This window comes from Podarcis bocagei, assembly GCF_964188305.1.
Source record: "Podarcis bocagei genome assembly, chromosome: 4".
In the NCBI taxonomy this organism is placed as follows: domain Eukaryota; kingdom Metazoa; phylum Chordata; class Lepidosauria; order Squamata; family Lacertidae; genus Podarcis; species Podarcis bocagei.
Genome location: NC_138128.1, coordinates 18216569 through 18238641, shown reverse-complemented (window position 1 = coordinate 18238641; position 22073 = coordinate 18216569). Strand labels below are relative to the sequence as shown.

General features: G+C 43.7%; 1 protein-coding gene and 1 long non-coding RNA gene across 3 annotated transcripts in view; one reads left to right on the top strand and one right to left on the bottom strand.

Annotated features, from left to right (window-relative positions):
• The window catches only part of LOC308585209, a 493513-nt gene that overhangs the window by 157035 nt on the left and 314405 nt on the right, over positions 1-22073 (top strand). The gene's annotated exons all lie outside the window — the stretch shown is intronic.
• Positions 11304-22073, bottom strand: part of SERPINI2 (serpin family I member 2) — a 48173-nt gene continuing 37403 nt past the window's right edge. For both annotated transcript variants that reach the window (XM_081190474.1, XM_081190475.1), the window contains exons 8-9: positions 18914-19003; positions 11304-11483 (exon numbers count right to left, since the gene is read on the bottom strand). In XM_081190474.1, the coding sequence (XP_081046600.1) occupies positions 11407-11483; positions 18914-19003 (167 nt within the window). In that variant the 3' untranslated portion in view covers positions 11304-11406. The remainder of the gene's footprint in view (positions 11484-18913; positions 19004-22073) is intronic.

Below are 22073 nucleotides of genomic sequence, written 5' to 3'. Positions count from 1 at the left end.
GCAGAGAGGGGCAAATAGCTTCTCTCTGTAAGTGTGGCAGTGATTGAAGTAGATCGCCCCACCACCACCACCAAGTTGCGTGGTGGCATGGCTGCACCATGGTCCTCGTTTTCTTCTCTTTTAGATGTGGCAGCCATTTTGTGTTATGATACACTCCCCTCCCATAGCACCCATGTGTTGCCATGTCCGCGCAGCAGCTGTTTTGTCTTATGCCGTGCCCCCTGCCCAAAAACAGACATAGCTGTCAACTTTCAGATTTGAAAATAAGGGATCAGCACCCTTGAAAATAAGGGATCAGCAGCCTCACCTGTCCTGGGGACAGTCTACGGGATATCTAACAATCCGGGATAGCAGTGGGAAGCAGCGGGAAACGGCACTGGAATAAGGGAATTTCCCACAAAAAAAGGGAAGGTTGACAGCTATGAAAACAGACCCTTTGTGACTGGTGCTTCCTCAAAATTCCAAATGTGTTCCCTCGTCCCCAAAAAGCTGAAAACCCCTATGTGTAGTTTAATAATGTCCGGAGGGCCCCAGGTTCCCCATAATTCTTCCAAATGGAACTGTGCTCACATATTAAACCATCATGCTAAATGGCCCTTTCCCTTCCTCGTATTAAGACAGTTCAAACACGGCGTAATTTTCTTCAACTCTCCTTGAAGCTCCCTGCTTGATAGTTACCTGAATATGGGATGTTGTAATATTTATTTTCTACCTAGCTTGTACTTTGGGAAGCTCCCGCTGGGAGGTTTTTTCAGTCCATGTAGCTGCAGGACTTGGGAGTTTGCTGAGCTCTGGTTAGCCGTGTATATACATTTACATTCCCTGGTGCAGAGCACAATAATTTCATTTCCAGGGGCCAGTATTCTTGTAAGAAGCGGACAGTGATATTTGGTTTAGAAAAGCTTTATTAACATTGAAAATAAACAAACAACAAAGCAACAGCAATGCGTCACCACAAGGGTAAAGTGCAATCTAAAAAGAATACAGTCCCACATCTATTTGAATTGTAGAATAAAATAGAGAATGCATCTGAACTCTGTCTGAACTGACTTATTACAGAAGAATGTATTACAACCAACAGTCTAACAAATGTATAGAATGGTGGAGTTTATTTGTGATGTTTTGGAATGGCAAAATTCAGGATACGTATACTACTACAGACTGGTAACTACTTTTGCTTTATTGTAACGGATTGATAATTTTATTGCTTGTCTTTTTGTGGTATTTTATCGTTTTACCCTCCATATTTATTTAGTTCATTTAACCCAGTGCTTTTTTTCTTGGGGGGCAGGCACAGGGGTATGCATACCCCTAAACATTTTGTGAACCTTTGTACTTTTGTCCATTTGCTGTATTTATTTTTCCCAATTTGAACTAGAAAATGGTGGTTTTCTTGAGTCAAAATGAGAGTACCCCTAAACATTTTTTAAGGAAAAAAAAAACACTGGTTTAACCAATTTATGAACCGCTTCCTAGCATGAAGCCACTGGAGCAGTATTCAAGACAAAAGTGGAATAAACACCAAAAAGACCTCCAAAAAGACCTAAAAACTATTAAATGGTTTGTATGTTTCTATGGATGTACAATTAGCATTCCATAAATAGGGTCACAAAGGAAAGTCTTCCGAAACAAAAATGTCTCCGGTGGGCACCAAAACATCATGGCACTGGGGCAGCAGGTACAGTGGTACCTCGGGTTACAAACACTTCGGGTTACAAACTCCGCTAACCCAGAAGTAGTACCTTGGGTTGAGAACTTTGCCCCAGGATGAGAACGGAAATCGCACGGCAGTGGCATGGCGGCAGCGGGAGGCCCCATTAGTGAAAGCAAACCTCAGGTTAATAACGGTTTCGGGTTAAGAACGGACCTCTGGAACAAATTAAGTTCGTAACCCGAGGTACCACTGTATTAAGAAGCATTGCTGCAGAACACAGTCATCATGAGGACTAGTAGCCATTGATGGCTTTATCCTCCATGAATTTGCCTCAACCTCTTTGAAAGCCATCTAGAATGGTGGCCACCGCTACTTCCTGTTGGAGAAAGTTCTGCAGTCAAACTATGTGCTGTATGAAGAAGACAAGGCAGCACTTGGGTGAGGATCTTTTACTGCTTCCAAATATGCTTTTAGGGATTTTCTGCTCAGCTTCTGTTTGAAAACAAACTAAAAAACAACAACAAAACCACACATACACATTGGAACTGGCAAGATGGCTGTATCCTGAAGCAGGCCTGTTTTTCCCTCCAATAAGTCTATCCCCAAAGACAGAGAGATCCCTGCACAGACCTAGTTATGTGGTGACAGCTATGTGCTTCCCAGCAGCCAATTTCTGTCTAGTTTATCATTACCATGGATTATATTTTGTAATAACATTGAGGCTTATCGAACAGAATCACCAAACAGAATGAGATTACCTGTTGGTAAATTGGGGAAAGGGGCCGTCAACACACAAAAGACAGTATTTTTACAGCAGGAAAAGAAATATGACCAAGATTAGCTGCGGCTTCCTGTGAATTTCCCTTGTTCTCTTGGCAAGGATTAAAAAGAACCACCAAGAAAGCTCATTTTAAGGCATTCCCATCTGAGCCGTGTGTGTGTGTGTGTGTGTGTGTGTGTGTTTTATCCCTGCTTAGAAGCAAAGACATTATGTTTCTTCACACCTAATTGTAATCGTATCCATTAATTACGAATAAGTCTTCAAATTATCCGGTATCTTTAGATGAGATGGGATGAAAAGATTTAAGGCAACGGAAGGGAGGGGTGTGAGGAGAGGAAGGAAGCACACACCTGAGAAGTTCTCTACAACACTGAATGTAATGGAGGACACAGATTTGATATTTTTTTCTCCCCACAGCAGGAGCAATGGTTCATTTGCCAGAGGAGTATTGGCCAGTGCTGAAAGCTTGCAGCGGTTAAAGGACCTGTTGTTAAGACGCTGGCTGCATTCACATGGCAGCTTGTTCCATTTCCTCAATGTTCCCTTAACTGTTAATTTCCACATTATATCTGAACTTCCACATGATATAAAAGCCACTTCTGGAAAACTAATGGACTGCGGTGCAAGTTTAATGCTAATTTCTGTGTCATTGCCGGGGGGGGGGGAATCCACCCAAAACTAGTTTAACCCAGATAATCACCAGAGAAAAGTGATGAAATTTTGGGTAATATACCAGCATAGAGGTCCATATAGTAAAAGCCATGGTTTTCCCAGTAGTGATGTATGGAAGTGAGAGCTGGACCATAAAGAAGGCTGATCGCCGAAGAATTGATGCTTTTGAAATGTGGTGCTGGAGGAGACTCTTGAGAGTCCCATGGACTGCAAGAAGATCAAACCTATCCATTCTTAAGGAAATCAGCCCTGAGTGCTCACTGGAAGTACAGATCATGAAGCTGAGGCTCCAATACTTTGGCCACCACATGAGAAGAGAAGACTCCCTGGAAAAGACCCTGATGTTGGGAAAGATTGAGGGCACAAGGAGAAGGGGATGACAGAGGACGAGATGGTTGGACACTGTTCTCGAAGCTACAAACATGAGTCTGACCAAACTGCGGGAGGCACTGGAAGACAGGAGTGCCTGGCGTGCTTTGGTCCATGGGGTCACGAAGAGTCGGACACGACTAAACGACTAAACAACAACAACAACAACCAGCATAGAGTTCTGCGCTGTTATCATGGGGGGAAAGACACACACACATGTCGAAAGGGTGGGAGAGTAATGACATTGTCCAGTGACATTTGTTGTTGCATCGCATCACGCCCCCTAGTGTGAATGAAATGTAGCCTGTCATGCCGATCTATCGGTCAAAAAGCCACAGTTCCATAAAACAACAGATACTGCGGTGTGAAAAGAACGTTAGACTATGGGACAGAAACACTAGCATTATAATATGGAAAAATAGCACCATATTCCTCATGTCTGAATGCACTTGTTGTGTGTTTGCCCACCTCTGACATCATAAAAAATATCAAATTATGAATGATGTAATGTCTGGTAATGCAAAATAACTTTGCATAACTCTTGGAGAGCTCTGGAATGGGAGCCTGATCAACCCGATAGAAACCTTTTTTTAAAAAATGTATTTACTTCAACATGCTGCTAAATGATATAGACTCTGAGATGAGGACAGCAGTATGAAGCTCAACCTGGATAAGATGAGGATATAACTCATCGAGGGTATTGTTTTGGCATAATAAAGATCAGCACTCAGAGAATGAGTTCCGTGTTTGTTTGTTTGTGTGTGTGTGTGTGTGTGTGTGTGTGTGTGTGTGTCCGTGTCCTTTTTGGCCTATAAAAGAAGCTATTGGAAACATTATGTGAAAATGAGTGATAGTGAGGAAGGACCTGTGTTAATAGCCTTCACTCTGGGTGCTGTTGGACCATATCTCCCATCATTCCTGACCATTGGCCATGTTGGCTGGGTCTGATGGAGAGCCACAAATTCCCCAGTCATAGCCCAAGAGGCATTTCCTTCCAAGTTATCTCTCCTTTTTTGGAAACAGAAGCTTGTCAACAATCACAGGTTAAATGTCCCTAATTCTAGAGCTTCTTTTTGTTATGGAGTGTCGTTCTCTGAGCACCAAGCCAACACTGGCTTTTCAGTATCAGGAAAGACACCTTGAATTGGCTTACATGGGAGGAATGAAACAGCAAGCAAATGTCCTCATGTGGTCCTGCAATGCTTTGCAGATGAGCTGTTGCCTGCCTTTTGCACATCAGCTGGGGATTTCTCAGGACACACATGGCTTTGACTTTGAATGGGGTTTTTTTTAGGCTGCTACATTTGGCAATTGGGGCCAAGGTTATGGATATAATCACTGCAGTCGGCTGTTAGTCAGTGCTCTGTAAGATGGCATCTGTGCAACACAGTCGCATTATGATACTATATATCTGACTACAGAGAGAAAGAGAGAGAGAGACGGTTAATCCTAAACATACAATATGATAATGCAAAGATAATCTTATTCAGAAATAAGGAAAGCTAGAATCTGCGAATATCTGCCGTAATTCACAATCAGGGGTCAGCAAACTTTTTCAGCACAGGGCTGGTCCACTGTCCCTCAGACCTTGTGGGGGGCTGGACTATATTTTGAAGGCGGGGGGAATGAACAAATTCCTATGCCCCACAAATAACCCAGAGATGCATTTTAAATAAAAGGACACATTCTGCTCATGTAAGGCGATTGGGCTGGATCTGGCCCCCTGGCCTTAGTTTGCCTACCCGTGTTCACAATGCTCTAGACAACTGATTTAGTAAGCTGAGTAGAGAACCTATGCTGACCAGTGGAACTTGCAAGAAAAAATATATTCTCACCTCCTAACAGGGCTGTTCAGGGTCTCAATCTGCCGGCCGTGTACTTCTCCGACAAGTCGGTCTCTCCCACCTCCTGAATTTCCTGTTTTTTTTTTCTTTTCCAATTGGCACTTGACATTCCATGGTTACTGAACATATTTCCTCCTTGGGCTGTTTTTTTTTGGGGGGGTGGAGGTGGGGACAGGTTTGTTGCTGAGCTTTAAATAACTTTTAGTACTCCTCCAAATTTTAGGCGTCCCCTTGGCATGGGCATTCTGCAGCTTCTGCCTGTTGAGGAAAGAGCGCCTTCTCCTCCTTTACTGCTGCCGCTGGAAACCAATTACTCCACCACTGTGTCCAGATGCAAGCAGAAGCTGCATATCCATTCTGGATACAGTCGTACCTCGGGGTTAAGAACTTAATTCGTTCCGGAGGTCCGTTCTTAACCTGAAACTGTTCTTAAGCTGAAGCACCACTTTAGTTAATGGGGCCTCCCGCTGCTGCCACGCCACTGCAGCATGATTTCTGTTCTGAAGCAACGTTCTTAACCCGAGGTAATATTTCTGGGTTAGCGGAGTCTGTAACCTGGAGCATCTGTAACCTGAAGCGGCTTCAACCCTAGGTACCACTGTACAGTCTTTCTATTTTTCCTGTGTTTGTCTGCTTCTTTTGATCCCCCGTTTTCTGAAGCGTTGGGGTGTGCCTGGGCACCCCGCTCCTGCTCATGCCCATGCCTCACTGTAATAACTGGAAGAAGAGAAACTACCAGATCATACTTCTTTTGAATATATATATATATTTCTCTATGTTACAGGAGTTTTTGTGCTAACAGAAGATATCCAGAGAACAAGGGCAGATTTCCTACAGAACATCCTACCCAAACTTCAGAAGGCTGGTCTGAACTTTAGACCTTTACACATTCAGCTGCCATGATTAATGAGTGCAAGGAAGTACATTCCAATTTTGCGGGGGGCTAAAATAGCTTCCGAGAGCCTGGTGAAAACCTGGATCAGCACATTTCTGCCTCTGTACCGACTCATCTGTTAAGTACTAGGCAGACTGTGATGAATTTATCTTTGCCAGTGTGAAAAACCCTGTCCTGGCTATTAAAATGTAAGCAGAATTGCAAAGGCTCCAAACAACTAGATTCTGACTGCTCTGAGGAGCAAAGATATCACAGAATCAAAGAGAGGGAGGTGGCCTTGTAGCCCAGGATAGTCCAGCATCTGCAACTGATACTCTTTAAAGGGGGTAGAGGCACCCCAAAGCCTACCTCTGCTTATTAGTAGGGCGATCGCTGCAAGCAGGAGCAGGTAAAAAACAAGTGAATTAAAGCAAATGAGGAACATCAACAATGAAATCCCCCACCTTGCCTCAGCAGGTTGAAGGCCTGTCTAAACAGGAAGGTCTTTACTTGCTGGCACAGGGAGCTAGGAAAGTCTCCCTGGGAAGGTCCCAAAGTCTGGATGTAGCCACCGAGAAGACCCTGAGCAGGAAATTCCTTCCTTCCCTGACAAGTTTCTTTGAAGAATGGATTTTGCTGCTCACGTATTCATCCCAGTTGATGACTCCCTCTCTGCCATTCGTTCATGTCTTTTCATGCTCCCACAAACTTCAGTGGTCTTCCCAATCCATTCCCCATTCGTGTTGTTGTTGTTATTATTATTATTATTATTATTATTATTATTATTATTATTATTATTACCCACCCACCTGGCTGGGTTTCCCCAGTTGCCAATGAAGATAGGACATTTTGACATGTAAGGGTTAAATTGCTCTTTTTTTCCTCCCACATCTTCTCCCTATCACCGCCGCCTAAAATCAAAGCAGAGCATGACCTAGGGCCACAGACAGGGAGCCAAGAAGAATATCATGGCAAGAGGAAGAACGACTTGACCTCATTGGTCGGCAGCTGCTCCCATGCTTTGCTTTTCTCTTCCCTCCTCCCTCCCACCCAATGCTTACTAGAACAAAACACCTCTGAGCAGTTTACAATAAACAGCCTGAAAAAGCTATTAAAAACACTGATAAAAACAAACTACACACACACATACCATTTTTTAAAACTAAGTGTCAAGATTATGTGTTAATCCCCTAAACAATGGCAACACATGTAATGTATTATGTATCTGAGATTGTGAACCTGTAAAGCAGGGATTGTCTTGTCTTTTAATATACGTGTAGCATTTGGGAAAACAGGCCCTGGCTAGCCCCTTCGACAAGCAGGTTTCTAAGCACTTTTACCAGAAGAAGAAGAGTTTGGATTTGATATCCCGCTTTATCACTACCCGACAGAGTCTCAAAGCGGCTAACATTCTCCTTGCTCTTCCTCTCCCACAACAAACACTCTGTGAGGTGAGTGGGGCTGAGAGACTTCAGAGAAGTGTGACTAGCCCAAGGTCACCCAGCAGCTGCATGTGGAAGAGCGGAGACGCAAACCCGGTTCCCCAGATTACGAGTCTACCGCTCTTAACCACTACACCACACTGGCTCTCACAGGTTTCCCAGTTGCACTTACAAGTCTCCCTCAGAAGCTCTGCAGGCAACGTTCAAGGGTGTGGGTTCAATGCAGTCAGCATTGTATTTCTCCATGGTTAGCTTTTAAGAATGGCTGGAGAGGGATTTGGACTCTATGGCCACATCCATGCCATGTATGTTGGCATCTGTCTGTCTCGAAATGCAATGAAGTGTGCCTCTGGGGGCAAGGCCAAGCCATTAGAGAGGCTTGGCACCTACTGTGGGCTGCAGACCAATAATTCGTAACTGCTGCCCCCTGTGTTGTTTTTAGCACCAAAGTGACATCTTTGGGGTGCCAGCCTGAGTAGTGTGAATGGAGGTCCTGGGCTGCCCAGACAACAACCTCTTGGCCTCGCTGATGTGGTCCAAAGGAACATTGGCACCAACTTGGCTGCAGGAGTCGCCAGAAGACACCATCCAACACTGCTAGGGACTCCACTCCAGATTTGTGTAGGGTTTACTCCTTAGCCTTTTCTTCTCCAGAATATGTCCTGCAAGGCAACGGGTAACCATACATTGAAAGCACCATTATACCACTGTAACGACCATGGCTTCGCTCAAAAAATCCTGGCAACTCACACAGTGGTTGAACAATGAACCCCACTTCCCAGGGAACTCTGGGAATTGGGGCTCTATGAGGGCAACTGGGGTCTCCTAATAACTCTCACCACCCTTAATAAATGACAGTTCCCAAGATTCTTTGGTGGACACCATGACTGTTAAAGTGGCACAACAGTCCTTTAAATGTATGGTACAGTGGTACCTCAGGTTACAGACGCTTCTGGTTACAGACTCCACAGGTTACAGATGCTTCAGGTTACAGACCCAGAAATAGTACCTCGGATTAAGAACTTTGCTTCAGGATGAGAACAGAAATCGTGCGGCAGCAGCGTGAGGCCCCATTAGCTAAAGTGGTGCTTCAGGTTAAGAATGGTTTCAAGTTAAGAACGGACCTCTAGAACGAATTAAGTTCTTAATCCGAGGTACCACTGTACAGTTGTGGCTTATAGTTCCCAAACTTTCGTTTCATACCCTCCAACATTTCTCCAATGAAAATAGGGATGTCCTATTCCATAATATTATTTTTTACTATTTATACCCCGCCCATCTGACTGGGTTGCCCCAGCCACTTTGGGTGGCTTCCAACATATATAAAAACATAATAAAACATTAAACATTTAAAAACCTGCCTATACAGGGCTACCTCCAGATGGCTTGGGGGGGGTCAGATAACTCCATACCCTCCAACATTTCTCCAATAAAAATAGCGACATCCTAAGGAAAAGCGGGACATTCCAGGATCAAATCCGTTTCCTATCTGTTATATCATAGCCATGGACAGACCCAGTCAGCATAAGGCCTGAGTATCTTTGAATAAAGAGAATATACTATAAATAAATTTCCCTCATTAGCATCCTCCAGCGAATGAGGCTTTCCATGATTAAACGTTAATATATAAAGAAGTGTTAATGGACATTGCTAGCAGCTGCTGCTGCTGATTCAGTGCAACGGATATCAGAGAAACGTCTCTGGTTCCCCAAGAATTTTGGATTTTATGTATACATAAAATCATTACGGAAGAGCACAGAACTGCAGACAGTGCACTGTTGCTAGAATCACATTGTCCACGTTATTGCTGCTGATGACTGTTTAGCAGATTATCTTGGGGGGAAATGCTGATAGCCACAACTTGGCTGCCTGCTCAGAAAGTTTAGATACTGGCATGCCATGCCAAAATGAAAGAGGCTGTGTAGCACAGCACAGCGTTTTAAGAAGTCAGACCCAAAGAAGAAACAGGTCATATCTGCCTGGACTTGTGATGACCTGTGCTCTCTGAAGAGCGATTTGTACACAGCTTGGGATCATGCCTGCTTCACACTTGGCTGTGTTAACAAACGGCCAGCTATAAGGGGAAACATACTTTAAAAACAGGATAACGTCTTATGCAGAATACAGATCCTGCTGCTTCATCATGCATTAGTTGAGCATGTGTGCAGCCCTTTAAAAAAAAACACTGAGACTAGAATAATAAAATGTGTAAATGATGCAGGAACGCAATGATCAGTCAAATCAATTAAATCTTATTTATTAGACACCACCGTATTTCAGTGCGAGCGGAGGAAGCAACAGCTTGCCAGAGAAAGCACCAAATCACCCAGTTGCAGAGTTATTAGGCTGAGAGAAAAGGGGGTAGGTAAGAGAGTGGCAGGTAGGCGGGTAGAATCTTTTGCTTTTAGGCCCAGCGCCAACACCTGGTATGGCAGGGGAAATGCTAGGACCCACAGGCTAACAGCAACATCTCCTTTAAAGAAATAAAATAAACTTGTTTAGGGACTGAGAAGTAGTGAGAAGCACCTGGCTGTCTGCATTACTCTACCTCTGGGATCCAGGAGCTTCCTGGGGAAAGAAAGATGGCGGTTCTGCAGGTACTTCACCTGCTGCTTCCCTTCTTAGTACAGGTGTGAGCAACACTGCTTGCCCCAAATGCAACATCTGCCAGTGTGGCAGTGGGTGTGCTGGACTGTCGTCTTGCCTCTGTAGTGGACTGGACAAGAGCCACAAGCTGAGGCTTCATCCAGATAAGACTATGAGTTACGTGGTTCCCTAGACCACATGGATGTCAGGTTGCCTGCTCTTGATGGGGTTACTCTCTCTGAAGGAGCAGGGATGCAGCTTAGAGGATCCATGGCTGTCGCTTAAGGCTCAGGCGGTATTGGTGGTGCAGAATGTCTTCCATCAACTTGGGCAGGTGGCCCAACTGGACAGATATAGCCTTCTGTTGTCTATGCTCTGCTAACCTCCAGGTATAAAAAATCAAATCATGATGTTCATCCAAGCCCCATCACCCACCCTTTTGTAATCTTACTTTGGCAAGATAAACCATGGTCTTGCTAGGCAGGCCTGAGTGTCAATTATTTTCCAGGGCTTCTTCAAACATGGTCCCAGCCCAAGAAAGCTGAAGGAAAATAGACCCTGCGGTTATCAAAGACAGCGAAAAGAAAAGTTTTGTAGCATGGATTCAAAATCCACATATACTTTGTTTTCTTGGTTTTTTTTAAAAAAATGCAGAAATAGTAACAGTATATTCTTTTTCAAAATCTCCTTTTTGTTTATCTCGTCATTGCCAATGGATTGAAGGATTTTGTTTTTATTTCTTACCCGTTTGCTAGCAAAGCCGAGCAGCACGTAGGCTGAAGCAATAACTGTCAAGGTGCAATCAAAATGGAAAAGCTTGCCATTTGAAAATTTCCATGAGAACTTAGAAATGCATGAGAATTGTTTTTCTCTTTTTCCTTTTATGGTTTAGATCAGAAACAATACGTTCTCTTGTATATAGCTGCTTCTTGAAGTGCACATCGTTCCTTTCAAATATCCACTTTACGAATCTTCTATAATTACCTGGAGTACTTGAGAGCATCCAAAGTACATAAAATAATTTACAGAGAAGCTAGAGACGAACAGTACTTGCAGAAATGGTTTATTCAACCTTGCTATATGAGGTGCAGAGAGACTATTCGGCAGGCAACAGCATTAAAAGAAACCACACTTCCATCTCCCCCTCAAAGCACATGTGACCTTAGTGTGATTTTTATTACTTTTTAAAGGGAGTCTCTGTCTCTTCTCTTTTGCGACTGCGTGTCAGGATTGGCCAGCTTCCCCATAAATACAATGGACCCTGAGTGGAAGGCAGAGAAAAGGTTATTCAGATGGGAACTTCCAAACAATTGCAATAATTTCATTTTCATTATGTTTATCTGGACATTTCTAACCTGACCTTCAAGCACATAGGTAGACAAACTAAGGCCCAGGGGCTGGATCCGGACCAATCACCTTCTAAATCCGGCCCATGGACAGTCAGTGTGTTTTTACACGAGTAGAATGTGTCCTTTTACAGCCATACCTTGAGTTACAGACGCTTCAGGTTGCGTTTTTTTGGATTACAGACTTGCCAAAACCCGGAAGTACCAGAATGGGTTACTTCCGGGCTTCGGGGGTCACGCATGCGCAGAAGTGCTAAATCGCGCTTTGTGCATGCACAGACGCACCGCTGCAGGTTGCGAACGTGCATCCCGCACGGATCACATTCGCACCCTGAGCATCCACTGTATTTAAAATGCATCTCTGGGTTATTTGTGGGGCATAGGAATTTGTTCATTTTTTTTTTTTCAAAATATAGTCAGGTCCCCCACAAGGTCTGAGGGACAGTGGACCTGCCCCCTGCTGAAAAAGCTTGCTGACCTCTGTTCTAGTGCCTATGTGGGCACTACGCAAAACCACTTGTAACAAATAAAAATCACAGCATCTCACAATCAGTCATGAGTGCTTATGCTGCACTTTTCTCAATGGCTCCAAGCCATAGCTGTCAACCGTCCCTTATTTGACGGGAAAGTCCCTTATCCCAGCGCAGTGTCCCGCTGCTGTCCCTTATTGATGATGTCCCTTAAATCTCCCAGATTTCAAAGGAAGCAGCTCCTCTCCCTCCCTCCCTGCCGGCCAGGGAGGAGGGAGGCTCCAACTGTGTTGCTTGGCTGCGTTGCTCACCCAATAAGAAGTCTAAGAACGACTGGGGGGTGGAGCTTGCATGCCTTGTGCCAATCAAATCGGCCGCGTTGCCTGGGGACTCGCCTTTGCTCAGCGCTTCCCAGCGGAGAGGTGACGGTGGTTTTCCTTGCTGCATTCCCTTTGCCGGGTTGCTGCACTGTGGGAACCACCGCTTGAGGCTTTGTTTGGCTGCTGGCTGGGCTTTCTGCCTTTGGCTCGGGGGGCTCAGAAGTCGAACATACCTATGTTCTGAAAATCCCTTATTTTGGCTGCTGATCCCTTATTTTCGAGGCTGCTGGTCCCTTATTTTCAAATCTGTAAGTTGACAGCTATGCTCCAAGCACTGCATGTTCATTGGGTTTTATCCAACAAAGTTTTCCTCAGAGTAGCTGCACTAAAATGAATGGACCTAAGTTGGCCATATGTCTATTGACTTCAGTGGCTCTACTCTGAGTAAGTGTAGCACTGGACACAACCCATGGTCATTTCCACAGCCCTGAATTGTTATTGGTTTGTCACAGGTGGAAGGGCTGAGACTGAGGGATAGTTATTTGCCTGATGGTGCCTGCCTTATAATTATTATCAATATATATTTATTTATACCCAACCTCCTTCCCTGATGGGATTCAAGGTGGCTTACAGATAAAAACAAAAACTGCTAAAACCAGAAAAATCAGTCATTAAAATATAGTTAAACATTGATGGAATTAAAAATATATAACATCTATTTAAAACGTACAGATTATTAGAATAAAAACAGCATGGCACCAGCCCTTTGATGATGATGATGATGATGATGATGATGATGATGATGATAATAATAATAATAATAATAATAATAATAATAATAATAATAATAATAATAATTTATTTATATCCCGCCCTCCCCAGCCAAAGCCGGGCTCAGGGTGGCTAACAACAATAAAATAATACAACATTCTAAAATCATTTCATTATAAAATTAATTCAAATCAAATTGATGGCAACCATTGAGTTAGAGTTCTGTGAAGATTGCCAAAGGAGGAGTCAGGCTAATAATAATAAATTTTTATTTAGCAGTCAATTCCCAAAGGCCTGTTGGAACAAGAAAGTCTTCACTTGCCAGCAGAAGGACAAGGAGGGAGCCAGTCTAGCTTCCCTAGGGAGAGAAGTCTGGATAGCTTGGACCTAAGCTGTGCTTTGAATTGTGCTCAGAGACAGACAGGTAGCTAGTGGAGCTGTTGTAGCAAGAGAGTCGTCTGCTCCTTATGACCAGTTCCGATCAACACTCTGGCTACAGCTCTTTGAGCAGGTCGAAGTTTCTGTGCACTTTTCAAAGGCAGATCCATGCAGAGTGCATTACTGTAATCCATATAATATTTTTTTATTAATTTTCAATTACCACAATCCAATAAAAGCCAAAAGCCAATAAAAATTTGGTATCACAATACCAAATTACAATACAATGAGAAGGCCAATTACTCAAATACCAAATTAAACAATTTTGAGTGACTTCCCTTGTGCTGAATTTCAGGGTACACAGTTTTTATTTCTTCCTGCTTCCCTGATCTTGATTGATCCAATTACAACAATTCTGATCTACTGTAATCCAAACAGGGTGTAACTAAGGTGTGTGTCACTGGCACCGAAGGAGCTTTTAAGCTCTCCACCTTGTGTGCAATTAATTTGCAGGATTTCAACCAACCGACTTTCAACCATACAAGGTTGGAATTGCACAAGCAAGACATGATCATGCTTTACGGTCTTTTCAGCCTTCGCCCAAAAGACTGTGATCCTATGTGCAGTTACTTGGGAGCAAGTCCTTTTAGAGTTAAACAGAACTTACAACTGAGTGTGGGATTGCGGTGTAAGATAATGAAGCTATTTTCCATTTTAATCCTTCTGCGATGTTTCCTCAGCACATGTCAAAGAAATGTTTTGACATACCTGACAAAGGTGACATCTTTTGGGAGTATAGTCAACACTAGAATATTTTTTTAAAAAATATCTTATTGTGCATTGTTTTTTAAAAATGTATTTCTATCCTGCGCCAATGATTAGGCTGCAATAATGGTTTTACTCCTGATTTATTCAGGGGCTCTGCCTCTTCCTTTTCAGTTCACTTCAGCCTCAGGTTAACCCAAATAATGCAAGCAGCGTCTGAAGGAAGCTAAGGTCTTACCAGGGCCTTTTCAACACTGGCCCCGGCCTGGTGGAACGCTTTGTCTCATGAGACCAGGGCCCTGCAGGATCTGATTTCTTTCCGCAGAGCCTGTAAGACAGAGTTGTTCCGCTTGGCCTTTGGCTTGGAGCCAATTTGATTCCCTCCCCCTCTTTCTTTTTCCTTCTCATCCTGTGATGAGGCTGCATTTTAATATTTTAATCTTTCAATATTTTAATGTTGTATTTTAATCTTTTTTTTTAAGTTGTATTTTAATCTTGTTTTTTTAAGTTGTATTTTAATCTTGTTTTTTAAGTTGTATTCATTCAATTTGTTTTTATTATTGCTTGTTAGCTGCCCTGAGCCCGGCCTTGGCTGGGGAGGGCAGGGTACAGTGGTGCCTCGCAAGATGAAATTAATCCGTTCCGCGAGTCTCTTCGTCTTGCGGTTTTTTCGTCTTGCGAAGCACGGCTATTAGTGGCTTAGCGGCTATTAGCGGCTTAGCGGCTTTAAGAAAAAGGAAACAAACTCGCAAGAACTCGCAAGACGTTTTGTCTTGCGAAGCAAGCCCATAGGGAAATTCGTCTTGTGGAACGACTCAAAAAACAGAAAACTCTTTTGTCTTGTGCGTTTTTCGTCTTGCGAGGCATTCGTCTTGCTAGGTACCACTGTATAAATAAAAATTATTATTATTATTATTATTACTACTACTACTACTACTACTACCTCTTAAGATCCCTAGAATTCTCTTAGGAGATATATGCAAGTAAGACAATTAAGGTATTTAACAGAATGCAGCTTTGAGTCCCTCCTGTGGCCCTTTCCCCTCTCTGCGCACAATGTGCACGTGAAAACAGTTTGCAGTATCACAAGTTGTATAAAACACACAACGCTTTTCTTCTCTTTTTCAGCTCGAATCCCCCCCTCCTTTCCTCTCCTGGCTGCTGCCAGTGTTCTATTTGTGGGGCAACTCAGAGCTGTCCAAAAAAATAAAATACCCTGGGGAGTTTGGCGCAAGACAGACCTAGAAGGATTTGTATTTATTATTGGAAGCAGTTGCCAAGGGAGACTTGAGTTTGCTCCTAGCATTAAAGGAGCAGGACCCCTACCCACGCATGCCTTTCACAGCAGACCGTTTTCAACTCACTTTATTTTATTTTCCATCTCTTTTTGTTGTCGTTGTTCAGATCTATGCAATTCTATTTGTTGTTTTGTTTTGTTTCACAAAATGTATGCACTACTTGATTGCTGTTATCCATGTCCTCAAGCTGGGCACACCCTGGCTGCAGGAATATCAGGTGTTCCCACATATGGACTCACCGATCCTTGAGCCACAGAGACTTTGCAAAACTACTTGGCTCATGCCAGATGTTTTCTGGCTCAAGCCTCAACCTGCCCCTTGGGTCTTTTAAACCTTAAAAAGACAGTCTGCTTACAGATTAAAAGTCCTCAGAAGGAGCAGGGCTGGTGTCAAGGATGGACGCTTACTAGTCCAGATCCTTCGCTGCTTGTTGATGTGCCCTCTCTCAGCGTGCAAGCAGCAACAAGAGCAAAAAAATATATATGGAGACACATCTTCCAGTTGCCTCAAGCTCAGCTGGTATGCACTGAGAGCAGAGGACGAAGACAAGCAAATAGGCAGAAGGGACAAAGAGGAGGGGAACACATTCAGAGGGAAGGCCCACTATGGGCATCTTGCACAAAGCCCCACCCTCTCAAAAAGACACCTGGATCCAGCACTGATGTAGGAGGTTGGAAGTGCGGTGTAGTGGTTAGAGCCTCAGACCTGCGAGACCGAATCCCTGATTGGCCAGGAAGCTCACTGGCTGACATTGGTCCTGTCACTGCTTCTTAGCCCATAAGCATCCTCACAGGGTTGTTGTGAGGATGAAATTGGAAGGGGGAGGGGCATTTACGCTACCTTGAACCCTTTGGAAGAAAGGTAGGGTATAGATAGATTGACTGGTACCTCACAGGTAGGTCATCAAGCTAAAATGCTTCTTTTGCCAGTGAGGCTATCCTGCTCTCGCCACCATTTGGAGGCAACAATTTTAAATACGTTTCATTTTTACATGCCAAATTAGAATTTAGACACCACCGTGATTCCCAAGGCTCTAATTCCGTTGCGGCAAGGTTACCAAGAGCTTTGATAAAGCCTGTCTGCCATTGCGATGACAAATTATCAGTAATTCAATACGAAAGTTGCCGTAACAGAAAAAAATACTGATTGTGTAATTGCTAAAAATAACAGTAATTTCCCTTCTTTATTGCAGTCACTATTATTTCCTGAAAATGAGCTGCCACTCATCCTAATCCTCAATTTAAAGCAGCGGGTTACTTTGAGACAGTTTGATTTCAGCAGGGAGCATAAAACAGTAATGCAAATCCCCCAAACCCTCACACCTTACTTAAGAACAGGTTGTTAAATGTTATGGAGCCAATAAAGAATGGATTTTCTCCCCTATATTTTCCTATGGATAATGTTCCCATGGCAGCTGTCTGGCTGCAGGGTCTGTTCAGAGACCCACAGCTTCTGTTTGGGGGGGGGTGATATAGGGCAGGGGTGAGGAGCCTTTGGCCCTCCAAGTGTTGTTGGACTCCAGTTCCCATGAGCCCATGCCAATGGCAAGAGATGATGGGATTTTTAGTCCAGCAATGTAGGGGGCAGGTTGCCCATCCCTGATGTAGTAACTAACCCACGAATGGACAGTTCTTAAAAAAAAAAAACCCACCTGCAGCCAGCCCTTAAATGGAGTCAGATAATGTTGGTCCCAGGCTGGATGTGAAATCATGTCACATAAGACAGTAGGTTTTAGAAATTACTATTATTTTTATCATCATTAATATATCAGTGTTTGTGACAGATTTCAAAGAATGAGAGAACAAGTCTCTGCCCCAAGTGGTTTGCAATCTAAAAAATACACAATCAGGAAAACAGCAGAGGAGAGGGAAGGAAAGGATGGGTGGGGTAAACAGGAGAAAAAAAATTACAATTATTTCAGTGGCTCCTACTTAGGCTTAGTTACAGTGGGGTCCGGGGACAAAAGTCCTGATTGTGTAATTGCTTAAAATAACAGTGATTTCTCTTTTGCATTCAGCCACTGTTATTTCCTGAAAACGAGGTGCCCCATTTCCTAATCCTCAATTTAAAGCAGCAGGTAAATTTAGACAGTTTGGTTTTAGCCAAGATCATAAAATAGTAATGTGCATTTCTACTGCTTTTACAAGAAACAGTAATAGATATTGTAGCAGTTTAACTGCCTATTCCTCCTTACTTCCTGTAACTTCTATGACAGGATTGCCTGGAGTAGTTGATTCTGTGGGAAAAGTTGCCAATCTTGTTGGGCCTGTGGGAACATTTGCAATTTAGGGGGAACTTTTTTGGGTACTGCACACATACCCAGCCACCCAGAACACACTGCAAAACTTCATCTTGAGGACAGGACGGGACCAGGTGGGTACCAGCAAAAGCCTCCAAGGACACATGTGCACCTACAGTTGCCAGTGCCATATTGGTGTTGCCTTTGCCCTAGGGTCTGGGCAAACTCCCTTACTGAGGGACTCTTCAAACCTTCTTCAAAAGCCTAAACTTGTAAAAGATGAATGCCTCAAAAATGTGTATCATAAAGGTCAAGGAGCTAGGATTTGCTGGCTGCAGCTTCCTGTCAAGTGTATATTCAGTGAGTCGCCTGGTTTGTGGCTTCATAATGTATGAAACTGCCCTGAGCTGACTTAACCATGGTTCCACACTGGCACTGCCAATTAAACTCCTCTCTCCAGCTGGGAATGGAAGCAGACAAACAAACAAACAAAGCTCATAGGAAAATCAGGAGGGTCAAAAAATTCATTGGTCACCTAAACCAATCCAGTTTCTATCACAACAACAGAACCCAACAGACACAATCAGGGCTCTAAATTCTGTGAGGAGCCCACCTGAGCATAATAAGAGCTATGGCCTATCTAGTCCTGCGTCCTGTACTCACAGATGAAACCTGAAAGCAGAACCTGAATACAAGAGCACTGTACAGCAGTGGCGTAGCGTGGGGGGTGCAGGGGGGGCCAACCGCACCGGGCGCAACATCTGGGGTTAGGGCAAATCCACGGGTTAGGGGGCGCAAATCCACGGGTTAAGGGGCGCAAATTACTTGCCTTGCCCCGGGTGCTGACAACCCACGCTACGCCACTGCTGTACAGACAAACAGACAGACCTAGACACACACACACACACACACACACACACACACACACACACTGATGGACGTACATATCAGAGGAGAAGGTCTGAAAAAAGCTAATGTCTTCACCTGCTGAGAAGTGGTTTAGGACAATGGTCTTTAACTTCCAAACCCTTACCAACCAACCCTCTAATAAACAACAATACATTGAATCAAATGTAACAATAAATACATCGCTTATCCATTTACCTGTCGAGTTATGTCTCAGGATAAAGAGGAATGGTCGGTTTGCCACAACCTGCTTGTGGGACAGGCTCATGATTGCTGTCAAATGCATGCCTGCAATATATTTTTTACAAAGGCAAAAACAAGCACAAGGTTCAGACAAAAGGAAGTGTTTTTCAAATGAAAAGATACAGTAACAACCTAAATTATTAGCTCTGTCATGGCTACTCAGAAGTAAGCCCCTTTGAGTTCAGTCTGCTTACTCTGTCAGTGGGTAAAGGATTGCATCCTAAAATATATAAATCCAAAAATAACAGCAGTAATGTATAGCAACACTGAAATAGTAGCCCTAAATCCCAACAAGGAACAAGGTAAAAGATAAAGGACCCTTGGATGCTTAAGTCCAGTCAAAGGTGACTATGGGGTGCGGCGCTCATCTCGCTTTCAGGTTGAGGGAGCCGGCTTTTGCCCACAGTCACTTTCTGGGTCATGTGGCCAGCATGACTAAGCTGCTTCTGGCATAACGGAACACTGTGACGGAAGCCAGAGCGCACAGAAATGCCGTTTACCTTCCCACGACAGCTGTATCTACTTGTCTACTTGCACTGGCTGCTTTCGAACTGCTAGGTTGGCAGGAGCTGGGACAGAGCAACGGGAGCTCACACCGTTGCATGGATTCAAACCGCCGACCTTCTGATCGGCAAGCCCAAGAAGCTCAGTGGTTTAGACCACAGCACCAAGGAACAGCGATAGTATAAGTCCTTAACTAACCAAATCCATGCTGACATAAAACATGTGTTAAGTTCCAGGGATCACTCCTAAAGCCAAAATCAGAGTCTTTTTTACCAGATGCCTACCCCCTTTTTAAATTCATTTTTAATTTTTGCCAGGCACATAAAGCTGAATGCCCACAAATTAAATGTGTGTAAGTTGTGGGCTTGCTGTATGCTTTAAAGCAAACAAAGAAGGAGCCAGGTAGAATACAGTGGTGCCTCGCAAGACGAAATTAATTCGTTCCGCGAGTTTTTTCATCTAGCGAATTTTTTGTCTTGCGAAGCACGGTGTCGGAAAAGTTTTGGAAAAGCTTCAAAAATCGCCAAAAACATCAAAAAAGGCTACCACACCGCGTTCTATGAGTTGCTCCTCGAAGTCAAGTCGCAACTGTATTAACGGTGTTAAGAAAAAGGAAACAAACTTGCAAAAAGCGCAAGATGTTTTCGTCTTGTGAAGCAAGCCCATAGGGAAATTCGTCTTGCGAAGCAGCTCAAAAACCGCAAAACCCTTTCGTCTAGCGAGTTTTTCGTCTTGCGAGGCATTCGTCTTGCGGGGCACCACTGTAGTCTTCGGATTCTGTTCCATGGACCAGGTGCCACAACCTAGAAGTGTTTTTCTTCCCCTCTCTTTCTCTCACATGCATCAATTCCTTGCCAACTTCACATCTATTAGCAGGGATGACTCTGAAACGGAACCATCCTGTGAAATTTGCACTTCTCTGAATTTTGTGATGCAAAGTCTCCAGTCAAGCAATGGGCACAAGAAGAAGAAGAAGAAGAGTTTGGACTTGATATCCCACCTTTCACTCCCCTTAAGGAGTCTCAAAGCAGCTAATAATCTCCTTTCCCTTCCTCCCCCACAAGAAACACTCTGTGAGGTGAGTGAGGCTGAGAGACTTCAGAGAAGTGTGACTGGCCCAAGGTGACCCAGCAGCTGCATGTGGAGGAGCAGGGAAGCAAACGTGGTTCACCAGATTACGAGTCCACCGCTCTTAACCACTACACCACACTGGCTCTCAACATGCACGTATTAGTGAAAATAAAATACAAATATGCATTGTATTAGGGGAAACTACTTGTAAAAAAATGTGCCTATTTGAGAAAATTGCATACAAAATATTTATATTAGGAGAGATTCACACTAAAATAGGGATGAGAATTTTTATATATAAAAAAGCAAAGCGATGCAGAAATGTGAAGACCTGAACACTAGAAAAATGAAAAATGGAAAGAAATCAAAATTGACAGTTTCAACCATCCCGAGTCTTACAGTGGAATTTTGTGCTAGAAGTAGTAGGAATCAAAGTAGGGATTTGAAGAGCAACATATCAGGGCGATGAAAAGTGAATGGCAGTGGTGTTCTGGTTAGAGATGAGAGGCACAGCAAGAAAAGGCCAGAGAGAAGAAATATCTCTGCAGTAGCTGGGGGGCATGACCTGGACTTGTAGGCAAGAGAGCACGAAGGAAGGGGTGGGTACCTGCTGTGTTGTTTTTTTCAGAAGCAGTGACGTGGCCCATACAGGAACAAGGGCAGCGTTGGAATCAAAGAGCAAATCAAGGCTTTGTAGCTAATCAATAGAGAGAGTCGTGATTTTGCCCTTAAACACCGGAGAACAAATGAGAAATATAGGGCTTAAGTCATGGACTTACAAACCCAAGTGATAATTTAGGGAGGGCTATGATTTTTTATGTGTCCCATAGAATTTTACGGTGCTAGGGCTCTGTATTTTATAGATAAGGATAATTCCCGAAACATGCGTCATTTCTTATAAAACGTGAGCTGTCCGGAAAGGAAAAGAGAGCCTAAAACAGCCTTTCTCAACTCTGGGTTTCCAAATGATGTTGGATTACAGTTCCCATCATTCCTAGCTAGGATGCCCAGTGGTCAAAGATGATGGGAAGAGATATTGTTGCCATCCATCTGTCTGATGGAGTGTGCCTCCAGGGGTGAAGTCAAACTGTGACCTCCCCAGGGTGCAATCCTGGGCAGCGTGTATGGAGGTCCTGGGCTGCCCAGATGACAAAACCCCACTTCTCAGCCCCACTGGAAAGCAGAGTAATAGTCAAACAACATCTACATGGCACCAGGTTGGGGAAGACTGGTTTAATATGGCTTGGTCGGTCAAATAAAGGATGCTTTTCAAGATTGAGAGTTCTACCAGCTGTACATAGATGCCAATACCTGGTTGGGATTCCTTTACACTAGCTCATCGCAGCCATAATTCCTGAATGCCTGCACTTCTAACATATTCTGCCCCTCTACTGAAAGCATGGGGGCGGGGTGGAATCAGCTGCTGAGTGATGGATAAAAAGGAATGTTTTTTGAAGTGGCAGGTACTTGAAAGGCAAACAGTTTTCCAAAATGCTTAAATGAATGCATAATATCATCCAATTGTCATATCTGACATGTT